Consider the following 12,056-nt stretch of genomic DNA (forward strand, 5'->3'; position numbering starts at 1 on the left):
CTCACACACACACACACACACACAAACACACGCAAGTACAAGATGCACTATGAAGCAAAATGATGGCACGGTGACACGGTGATATATTTCTTTTTCACAAGACCCATTTTTTTCAAGTAAGAAACCGAATGAGGGGATTCAACAGGAATACATTGTTCATCATGGAAAGTGTGCACAGAGTGGCAAAAAAAAAAAAATAATAAAAACGCACAGACCATAAGACCAATAATGACTCTTTTGCTAAGTGGTTTCTAATGGCTCAATGCAATGAGTGGTACTGGCTGCATCGGCAACACTTACAATAATTATCAATGTGAGTTCAATGACACACAGTTGAAAAGGCAGCGATATAAAACATCAGTATGTAATCGTTTGACCTTAATTAACCTTATATCAAAACCGCAGCTTCAAAATAGTTTGGATGGGCCACTCACTAGAATCTCGAAACAGTCGTTACCCTTGGCGACAACAGATCACAGACTTCTTATGAGCGACAATATCAGATTGGACAACCTCCAGAATTACCATTAGCGTCAACACTAAAATTCACTTTGTCCGTCTATCCCCATTCAAATGAATGGAAATACCATTAAGAGCAAGCGCTGAAAGCAACATACCCAAAACATTATGGCCTGCGTAATTATTGCCGAAGGTTGCCGTGAACTTGTTGCCCATTGAGGCATATCACAAGTGGCATTTAAATGTACATGCTTATTTGCATACTGTAGTCTCTTCTTTGCATATTATTATTAAAATATGAATCCACATTATCCAACATGTACTTATCAGGATTCATTTGCTCATATGGTATATTGTACGTAGATTGGAATTCTTAATATTAATCATTCACGCAGTTAAAACCAACAACAAAATATAAATAATGAATGACGATGAATTTACTTACCCTTTTGGGTCCAAAAAGGTTGTGGTACAGAGTCCTGAATCTCTTCCTGGTGTAGTTACAACGATAAGCCCCGCCCATTAGGTATTCAATGACCAATCCGATGTCGATGAGGCTGATGCGGTAGTCTGGGGGCAGGTTTCCCTAGAAAAGCGCACGGTGTTAATGGACGAGAACTTTTTGGTGTGGCAAGTAAAGTAGACACACACACACACGCACGCACACACTGCAATAACAACAAAAATCCACATCAAACTGAGTTTGGCTATGAAAGAAAACGTGATTATTGGATTCACCTTGAAGTAGATCCAACTGAACCCTGGATATTCTCGCTTGGAAAGAACACACAGTGTCAGTGAGTAAAACGCACGATAAGCACGAGCAGGGGAAATGAGAAACACAGAGCACGACGGACAAGATCTCTCTTCCAGCGCTTGGCACCAAATTGTTTTCTCAACAAGTCTGTGCTCTGCGTTGGAAGAAGAGCGAATATTTGGGCTTGTCTCTCAAGGGTTGTGACAAAGACAAGATCTTGACATGTCTAGTCTTCAACAAAAATTCCCAAGTCATCAAAATGGAACGGTTCAGAATGATTTTAAAGAGCATGTTTGATTTTTTTAGGGTAATTAATTCCAAAAGATGTGCATTTGATAAAAAAGAATTAAAAGGTAGTCTGCCTGGAAGAGAGGCGTAATATGGAAAGAGAAAGACTATCAGGGGGTCAGTCACTAAAAGGAAATATGATGAGTGGACCGAAGAAGAGAATAAGTCCACTCTCGACATAAACCCTTGAAGTTGCAGTCAGTCATCATCATGGGACACTTCCCCTTGTAGGATGTCCACTTCGCTAAGCGCGGTACACACAGACAGCAATATTCAGGCACAATTTGAGAAAATGTTCTACTCTCGTTCCGATTCATGACGGGCAAAGACCAGATTGATTATTCTAACTCTATTCAGAATGTGATTAACGTCAAGTCAAGTAATCGATGATATCATTGATACTGTATTTTTACAGCAAGTACAGTGATCCCCAAACTTTCGGTTCGTGGAACCCCTGCACATGTTTTTGTCTACAAGGAGCTATCCGGATCTTGTTGTAAGACGGGACATCGTAGGAAAGTTTTGTTTTTTTTAAATTTCTATTTCACTTGAGCTTTTGTTGTCTTTGAGAAGAGATTTGCCTGTAGCACAGTAAAGTCGTATGCCATACTGCAACAGGTGTTACGCAACAGTGTGATAAAGCGACACTCGTGATCAGTGCATTAAGTGGAAAAAAAAAAACAAGTGCCGGCACCCCCCTTTATTTATTCGAACGTTGTCAGGTAAATTCAGAGGTATATAGCGGTAACACTTCAATTATCTGCTTTTCTGGAAAATGCATGTAAGAGCAAGCCGCTCTGCACTTCAGCCCCACTTTTCCGAAAACAGTCTGACTTATTTACATAAAATACGCCCCCACCATACTTAGTTTTCGCTGAAATCCAGAGTGTCTTTCAAGTTACGCACATTGCCTGAATCACCAACTTTTGTTGGTTAAACGGATTCGCATCAGATAACGGCGTTTGCTTCTGATAAGATCCATATTCTTCATTGCTCGATTAACTCGTTGATGCGGTGGAGGCTGGTGTGTCTTTCTCAGCCTGTGTTGCCACCAAAGTGGAAAAATGGAAGCTGTCTTGAGTGTGCAGTCGTATAATTCTTGATCCGTGGGGTATTAAAACTAAAAGAATGTGACAGACACCATCCTATTGTAAATATATCACCTTCAAGAAAATAACCTCAACAGGTAATCATAAACTGGATCATGCCATGTAAATATTTGTCTACGGATTAGTAGGTCATTTTTTGTTGTCTCACCCAAAAAAAAAAAGTCAAACAGACAGTTTATTTCCCCTGCTGAGATCTGGGAGCACAGTGACAACCAGCGTGAGCCGCCTTTGTTCATTTACTCCTCAGGAAAGTCCATTTCTGCTTGAGCAGCTGCAGCCCACAAAGCCAATCTGTGAGTTTCTGACTGAGCTTTCTCAGCGTGTAAAGATTGGACCGTATTACACCTGAGAGCAACCTTCAGCAACAGTTAGCAGGAGAACACCTGCGTCGGGATCAAAATATCAACAAAAGGCCGTGTCCGCTGAGGTGAACGAGAACAGCAGCCACAAAGTCGCAATCTGGAGGTGGCGTTAAAATCTAATTGAGATCTGTGACATTCAGCAAACTACAACAACAATAAGAAACATGCTGTTAAAATTTGAAAGCCCGGGAGGTTATGATTTGATGAACAGTGCTCTTCGGATTATATAAGAAAAGTAATTAGTCATTGTTAATAATCATGTACTTTTGCCAAAAAGTCAATCAATTTACTTTTGTCCCCACCAAACGATATTTAACGTCAACTTACTTCGTTGATACCAATTACAACTTAGAATCTTCTGTTAGCTGGGTTTTGGCAACACCTTGTGTCATGTGAAGGCAGAACAGAAAGAGCAAAAAAAAAAAAGATGCAGGAATTCTGCACTTTTTCCCACGAATAGCTAAGGATAGGTTCCACGGAAATAAATGTCAACTCCATTTGTAACAAGAGTCCCCCGGAATCGTTACCTTGGCAGAGTTCCGCGCTCTAATCTTTGAAAACGCTGCATGTTCAATACATTGCGTTAGATCTCATTCGATTTTGCAAGTGCACATCATGAAGTGCCTCGTGGGTATTAAATACTCGAAAAGGAATGTCTCACTATGTACTTTTTGAAATTGTGTGTAGAGGTTGAGTTGTTCAAAGAAGTTCTCCGCAGCAACTTCATGTCAGAGTTGCGTGAAGATCAAGTTTAAGAGGATGTGATTGCGCCATCCGACCTTTTCCGCATCTCCCAGGGGAGGATGCTGCGCTACTGCAATAGTACCACTTGAATAAATGCAACCATGTTGACCCCCCACACCCGCCCAATGAATGTAAAGGCTCACATTCTTCTTTTTTCATGTTCATATCAAGTTGTGCACACAACATAAAAGTATGAAAATGGTGTCGGTTCAGCTTGTGACAAATCGATGAAAACATTTCATCATCTTCACGATGAAATTAACATGATTGTGATGCAGAGAAACAAATCCCAAATGTGGCAGTATGCGCATTTTCACTTGGAAACACACACGATCCACACGACACGAATAAAAACACAAACAAACACATTGAAGTTACTCCTTCTCAGCCTCACAGCAGTTCCACAGCTGTTTTCTCAAATTCAAAGTCTGCGAATAAAAGACTGTTTAATGCGTGCGCTGTTTGTTTGCAATGGTGCTGTGTGCCTTCGAGAAAGAACAGAGTAAATAGTGAAGGAGTAAATGGAAGTCGACAGAGGGATGGGAGTCATGCACAGCTCTACACAGCTACGGCAGCCTGCAGCTCCAGCTGAAAGAGAACAGCCAGCCTCTAAATGCGGTTAGGAGCAACTAGGACTAGCGAAACCAACAATACAATGCAAATCAAAAGAAGCTTCATGTAGTCTTCAATACACAGACGTTCCAGCCAACATTCCCAGAGGCTGTGTCCAAAATGACGGTAGTGATGCACGTACCTTTTTGACATCCCTGACAAGGTGGTAAAGCGTGTTGGACGGGCCGTGCCTCTGCAATCAAAAAGAATGAAACGGAACACATCGTGATCAGGAGGTCTGCGATGCAACATGGTCCACCAAAGGCCTGACTGATGTTCTTACCGTGTTGTAGAGCTCCTCCAGCCTGGACAATGTGAGGAAACGGTGCATACTGACTCCATTTTCGATCAGCAGCTTGACAAAGTCCACTCGATCCAGAACTAAGGCATCCAACATGGCTTGCTCCAGAGAACCAACCTGAGCAAGACCGCAAGGAGGAGATGGATGCTGACGTTAGCACAGCTGCTACATGTATCAGCTCCTATGAACACTAACATGCTGAGATATAATGAACACTTTGCTGTAATCAAAAGTTTTTTAAAATTTTTTTTATGAGATTTTCAATAGGCGATAGCGCTGAAAACATTCCCCAACAAAGCCAAACTCAACTTCTCCAGGACCCATTGTCTGATTTTCAAAATGTTCTCTTCCTATATCAGGGGAAAACCTTTGATTGGCGGGCTACAATGGGTTCTAAAATTTGACAGAGGGGCCGGACCAGGAGCAGATGGATGGAATGTTTTGGTAACCTCACCTCATCGGAGAAAAAAATACATTTAATTTTAAATGAAAGTGAACAAAAGCATTACAACGATATGTATGTCTTTGAAAAACCACAGTATTCAGAAAATAAAACATTAACAAGATTTATTCATTTAATGTTTTTCAAGTTCGGCGGGCCGGATTCAAACGTTTAACGGGCCGCATGTGGCCCCCGGGCCATAGTTTGCCCATACCTGTTCTATATTAATCTGCAAGGTTTCAGTCTGCCTGAACTTTTCAGCCAAACTAACACATGCTATAATTCAAGGAACAGTTTGGGCAGCAAGAGCAAACCTTTGTGTGAATATTTAGTTTCTTACAGGCCACTGTTGTCCATAGATGAAGATCTGACTGCGAGCGATGTCAACTCTGTTCCACGCGAGAGCCAAACTCAACTGGTCAGGAGCTGAGGCGTTGGCACCTGAGGGAGGACATGAATCAGATGCATGTTTGGCTTTCAGCAATGACACTGCCTTTGCAGAACCAGTTACACAACTCTGTAATAGTAGTCTGATGCAGAGGCTGGTTCTTTTATCGCTTTAGAGGGAGGAAGTTCTGTTTTGATGTCAGTGGCTTGTTGGTTACTTTTCAGCGTATGATTTGCAAGGGTTAAATAGAGACGACGGGGCTATTCATCTTAGAGATGTTTCACCTGAGCTTGAAGAGTCAGAAACAAGAGACAAAATAAGGTGGTCCCCAACGTGGCTCCCACTAACACCCTCAAACTAATTCTGGTTCACCACTAAATCCCAAAAAGTAAACTCAACTCAACTGGATTCGGAGAGCACAACCGAGGGCTACACGTGGAGCAAAAGGAAGTCACATAACAAGGAAAACTAAAACTGAATAATCATGACAGTAAAAAGCAAAAAAAAAAAAAACATGCTGATTCAAAAGCCAAAGAATAAAAATGAGTTTTAAAGATGGGAAGCGAGGGATTTTGCCTTTTAGCGGCAGGTCACTCCAAAGAGAAACGGAATGGAAAAGACTCAATCCCCTCACTTGGTCCTCAGTACCTCTAATAGCGTCTGGTCCATAGACCTGAGGCGAGGTGGGGTGAGGCCATTTAAACATTTGAAAACAAATAATAGTATCTTAAACAGAACTCTAAAATGTACAGAGAGCAAGTGAAGAGATGCCAGAGTTGGTACGAGTACGGGTTATGAGGTGAGCAGCCTTTAGGACCAACTGGAAACACTTGATGGAGGATTGGCTGAATCCAAAATGAAGTGCGGTACAATAATCCAGCCGAGATGTGATGAAGGCATGAATGATTGTTGAGAAAAGAGATACTTTACCTCAGCCAGCCGCCGAGATTAAAAAAAAAAGCTGGATTTAACAACAGGACTGATTTGCCGGCCCGCTTTCAAATCAACGTCCAGTTTAAGAAGTATTGCTTATCATTTATACTTATTTAAGTTAGGTTCTGGCGTGCACCCGGCATTTATGTCTCGCATAATGCCAAATGAAAAAAGCTTGAACGTTGACAAGTCAACAGAGAAGGGCTGAGGCCTCACCAATTGTATAACAAAGTCCCGACAACATTCCTCCCAGAGATTGTCTCATTCCACCCTAATGAGCTGTTTTGCCACCAGGCGTTTGAACAAACGATTGGTATGCAGGACATCCGTTCGCCAGCCACTCTGGGCAACAACAACAAAAACCCGTTGTGATAGCCTCCTCGGCATGTGTACGAAGATGCCACACCAAACATTTAGAATTGAAGAAGCCTTTTGCATGGACGGTAAAACCTCTTTAGCAATAAAAGTTCAATTGCCTCGATTCACTCCTTGCGAATTACAATGACCTGCATGAATGACAATCACCACAAATATATTTTCCGCATTTGATTTGTGAAATTAGTCAACATTCTACCCTTGAATCAAAATGGCAGCATCCTCCCACTTCAAAAATACATAAAATTTGACTTAAAAAGTCAATCTGCGGTGAATTAAACCATGATAAATTTTAGTTGTTGGACAAGAATATTCAACGAGCCCAACAGAATAATCAAAGTGCTCCTACTTTAAGGCCTGTGCACGCATTACTGGAGCCTCACGCTGCGATTTCAGATGGAGCCTTACTAATAAGAGGACAAGCTCTCTAATAAGCACTTTACTGGAGATTTGTGTGCATTAATGTGCAGGGTGGTCCTGTTTTATTCAAAGCATGTGACCTTATAGTGCTTCTCCGCGGAGGCTAAATTGAAGCAAATGATCTTTATGGACCGAATCCTCAGGATATTGACTCGCTCAGACGGCGGACATCAATTATTCTAAAGTCTGCTTTGTTCAACCACTTGCCTAAATCTCCCAACCTCTTGTTTGCTCTGTTCCCACCTCGCTCCGTATTCACGTGTTTGTCGTGCTTCAGGCGGGAACTCGGTTGCGTCAGTGAGGGATCTAATCCAGCGTATTCAAATGCTGCTGGGCAGGATGTGACAGTGGCAGGATTTCACTTTACACTAAAAGCCTTAACGCTTCTTTTATTCACTGTGCAGCAGAGAGAAATGCGCATGTGAAATGACTCTCCGGCAGGTTACCGTGCACATGTCTTCTTGCTCTTCCACTGCACGATTTCATTGTAATGCCTTCTTCCCGCTTTAAAACGATGGCCGGGCATATAAAGAAATGAAAAATTGAAATAATAGAAATCAGAAAGAAACTGACAGAGATAACAGAACATGTTTGTTCACAGACAAGGCAATCAAGGCACAAATCACAAAGCGACGCATGAGTCGAACAAATTATGCTCGTGGCCCATGCTGCAATAATTATGCAAAACACTTCTCTTCCAATCTCCTCCAGAATCTTTGCGAGTGCGAATGAGAGAATGCTGCAAACGGCTCCCGACACTGTTAGAGTCCTTCTGTACCATCAGAGCAGCCGCGATCAATCCGAGATCCCGAGCCACCAATCGAAAGTATGGATCCAGTATGTGAGTGAGGATGTGGAAGGGAGAAGCATGGGAACATCGGTCTTGGGAAACCACTGAGGCGGAATTACAGTCCCATCCTAAAATTTGAACCAAGGTCCAGTTGTGCAATTGAACCATTTGGAAAACAACCAAAATGTGGCGGAAAAATTCCGTTTGAAAATATTGTAAGACTTCACTTCATTCGTGTCTTTTCTTGGGCTTTTTTTGGGGTGGGGGGGATAGCATCATAGAATTGCACTAGTGATGGCAACGAGGAAAACTGTGCGGATTACCATAGAACAGGAAATGGAACCTATCGCCATGCAGAGTTAGCTTGGAAACTAAAGCAGTGGACTTAGTTCTGCCCTGGTTATTCGCATGATACGGCTAATAAATGAACAATAATAATATTGGAGAACAGAATATAAACGGCAAAGCCAAATCATTTAAACCGGAATGGCGATGGCATCTTATTTTCAATCTTAAAAAGTTGACTGTAGATGATGGATTAAGTCCGGATTGTTTCTGTTTACACAATTTTACATCGGGAAAAAAAAATCTGAAGTCAGCAAGTGTCCCAGAAGACATTCAAATGTGAAATATCTATTGCAGTCTAATGTGGATAATGGAATAAAGCACAACAATAGAAATTCAGATTGGATGGATAAAAACATACTCATTGATTTTGCTGTGATTGTGACAATGCTAGCTGTTTATTCATTTATTTTTCACACTTGTACTGTAAGACATAAGTTGGAGCCACAATCCCCACATATTCAATTCAAAGTGAGCCGCATGAGCACGAACAATGTATGACAGGACTCGAGAGCGGGCTGATGGAAAAGTGAGTTGGAGAGGACCAAAAGGGGATTGCTGTTTATTATAGCACCAGGGTATGGTTCAGTTGGAGGAGCCTGTGCATGTGTGGCCCAATCCCAGTGGCCCATAACGATCCCCCATGCATGCAAAACAGCCTATAGTGGCGTTTATTTGCCGAGGCGGATGTCAAATCAATAAGTGGCTGGTGAATAAAGTTAAACATCCCGCCAAGCAAAGAGATGGATGGTTTTCTCTCAGGATGGATGAGCCTGCGGGGAGAATATTGAGGATTTACCTAACTGTCTTAGAATCTTATATATTATATATCCATCCATTATCCGTACCGCTTGTCCTCACTAGGGTCGCGGGCGGTGCTGGAGCCTATCCTAGCTGTCTTCGAGCAGTAGGACGGGGACACCCTGAACTGGTCGCCAGCCAATCGCAGGGCACACAGAGACGAACAACCATTAACGCTCACACTCATACCTAGGGGCAATTTAGAGTGTCCAATCAACCTGCCATGCATGTTTTTGGAATGTGGGAGGAAACCCACGCAGGCACGGGGAGAACATGCAAACTCCACACAGGAAGGCCGGAGCCCACGACCGCTGCTGTGTCTCACTGTGAGGCCATCGTGCCAACCAGTCGGCCGCCGTGCCGCTATATTATATGATGAATCCACGGCTGAACTTTTGGTCATATTTCGTAAAGGTATGTTGGGCAAAAACAAAACATTGCTCCTCACTAAAGAAAACCACACCTGAAGCATGGTGGTGGCAGAATCATGCACTGTTTTTCTGTTGCCGAAACTGGAACCAATTAAAATCAAAGCTAAATGGCCAATTATAAGATTGCATGCACACCGCACACATGTGCAAAGTCATTAATCTGTTTGTTTCTCCCCCCTCTAAAAAAGCTTTCCTTTGTTTTAATTGAGTTGTACGGATTATAGGTCACGTTAATCGTGGAGGTAGTTTAACAATAATTATAGTATGTTTCAACTGCATTTTGACTTTAGAGGCAGCATTAATGGTCTTGGATTTATTCCACATAAGTTTAAGTTTAACTGTTATGTTTTATTTGTCAATAGTTATTCAGCATTATTGTCAGTAACTTAATAACATTTTCAAATGGTATATGAGTTTTTAAAGAGCACTTCTTTTGCTAAAAAAAATGCACCTGACACCACATAACAAAAACTAAAACTAATAAAAACAAAATTAAAACCAAGCAATTTCCCAAAAACTAAAACTAATAAAAACTAACAGATCAATTCTGAAAACTAATGAAATCTAAATTAATTTTAAATAAAAATGTCAAAACTAAACTATAATGAAAAAGCCCAAACTATAACAAGCCTGCTTGGAGGACAACATGGAGGCCACTTACTGTCGATTTATACTTCAGCAAACACACAAACGAGGGCCTACCTTTTAGCAGTGCAGTGAGGATAGCAAGGTCAATGTCCTGATGACCCTCGGACCCCATTCGAAAGACTGTTATCTGGGAGGGATAGGGTGACAGAAAATGTGCTGAGAAATGGAACATTTTTTGCACGCCACAATAAAACAGAATGTAAGATATTTCCCTCTTCTCTTTATATTATCTAGCTAATATTTGCGTTAGCGTGCCTTGGTGCAAACATGTGGGCATAGGTGCACGTACATGTATGTGCTCATGCGTGGAGGGCACCTTGAGGAAGCCAAGAAGAGGTGAAAGCGTGTTCTGAATGCCTGACGAGGTATTCCTCTAATCCTGCAATCCAACCATCCGTCTCCTCCCACCTCCCCTCTTACCCCGCAGCCCATCTCGCTTCCCATCTCCCACCCTCTAAATGGCTTCATTTCATAGAGCGCTGGGAATTTGCAAGCTTCCTCTGCTGCTGCTTCGGCGTTTTTTCGGCCAATGCCGCACTAATTCACGCTGACCCCCCCTCCCCCGCCCCTTCGCCAATGACGTGTGTTTTCATACAAACATGACTGTTTAAAAAGTAATCCCATCCTCATTGGTGATTTATGGTATCTATTACCCTGGCCCATTAATCATTCGTGCGCTGTATGCTGATGACATGCGGACTCGTCCCTGTGAGAAATGAGGAGTGAGGCCCGGCGCAATACCTTCAACTTGTGTCACGCAATCACTAATGAGGGAAGCAGTTCGATATGTTTACGTGCGTGTGTGTCCAACGCACACACAGCTGTGTAATTAAAAGGTCTTTCTCCAGGTGGAATGAAAGTGCAATGGGATGTGAAGGTATTGATTAGAGGTCTTCATGAGGGGGAGCACAGATTACTTGTTTGCGAATGCAGAAACGCACGACTGGGCGTTTATTTTTCGCTTTAATATTATTGCCCTCGTTTTTACAGTCACTCGATTGCGGCGTCATGCCTCGCTGGATTCCAAGTCCATCAAAGAACTACCTGGAGTTTTTTCAATCCAGATGTAAGCCCCAAAAGCTTGACATTGAAAAGGTTGCCATGACTGAAGTCGCAAGAGATGTTACATGTTATTTTTCATTTTGGGGGAGGGGAGCTTGATATCAAAGACTTGGAAGGGTTAAAGAAGAATTGGAGAGAAGATGAGTACACTCTGCCATCAGAGTTTGCGTGAACGAAGGAGACTCAGATGAACAGAAAGTGACTCCATATTTTTGTTCAACTGTTGTTGGTTTTGAAAGGCACGCACAAAAGCGTGTCACATCTTTTCACACTACGTAAGCCTTAACTTAAGGGGAAGAATAAGCTTGTGTGGTCATTAAAGAAATGAGTACAGGGGTCCGTAGTTTGTAACTGACCTGAGGTCAGACGATGTTAGGGTACAAACGGCTACCGCACATTCCGACTTTTGTTCAGATTCAGGTTCAGTTCCTGGAGGAAAGGAACCGTCAAAAAGTGAGGACCATTTGTATTTAATTGCTTTTACATTGTATATAAAAACCAAGCCGGCGCTTCACTTTGAGCCCCGGCCCTCATCCCTCGCTGCCAGTCCCGTGGTCTAGCTGCAATAAATATTTCAAGACTGGCATCGATCGTTATTGCCAACGCTAGCGAGGCTGACAACACACGCAGCTTATTTACGTAGTCTTAGGTATGAAGACTTTCGTCCTGTTGGCCGGATATTTTGCCGCTCCACGGAGCAATTATAGTCCGGTGACGCCAGGAGATGGGCAATTTGAAATTTTGCTGCAAATCAGTAGCAATTAGTCAACTTAATGGGTTTGAAGCTCA

General features: G+C 42.4%; 1 protein-coding gene across 11 annotated transcripts in view; it reads right to left on the reverse strand.

The window, feature by feature from the left end:
* trpm3 (transient receptor potential cation channel, subfamily M, member 3) overlaps positions 1-12,056 on the reverse strand; it is a 128,984-nt gene that overhangs the window by 30,777 nt on the left and 86,151 nt on the right. For 6 of the 11 annotated variants that reach the window (XM_088292437.1, XM_088292501.1, XM_088292471.1 and 3 more), the window contains exons 9-14: positions 10,260-10,332; positions 5,415-5,515; positions 4,615-4,749; positions 4,474-4,524; positions 1,198-1,233; positions 905-1,045 (exon numbers count right to left, since the gene is read on the reverse strand). In XM_088292437.1, the coding sequence (XP_088148563.1) occupies positions 905-1,045; positions 1,198-1,233; positions 4,474-4,524; positions 4,615-4,749; positions 5,415-5,515; positions 10,260-10,332 (537 nt within the window). The remainder of the gene's footprint in view (positions 1-904; positions 1,046-1,197; positions 1,234-4,473; positions 4,525-4,614; positions 4,750-5,414; positions 5,516-10,259; positions 10,333-12,056) is intronic. The other 5 variants (XM_088292446.1, XM_088292507.1, XM_088292479.1 and 2 more) reach the window with 1 other exon arrangement.

The sequence above is a fragment of the Idiotropiscis lumnitzeri genome, chromosome 1 (genome assembly GCF_059441095.1).
Source record: "Idiotropiscis lumnitzeri isolate Australia: NSW breed Sydney's pygmy pipehorse chromosome 1, RoL_Ilum_1.0, whole genome shotgun sequence".
NCBI classification, from domain to species: Eukaryota; Metazoa; Chordata; class Actinopteri; order Syngnathiformes; family Syngnathidae; genus Idiotropiscis; species Idiotropiscis lumnitzeri.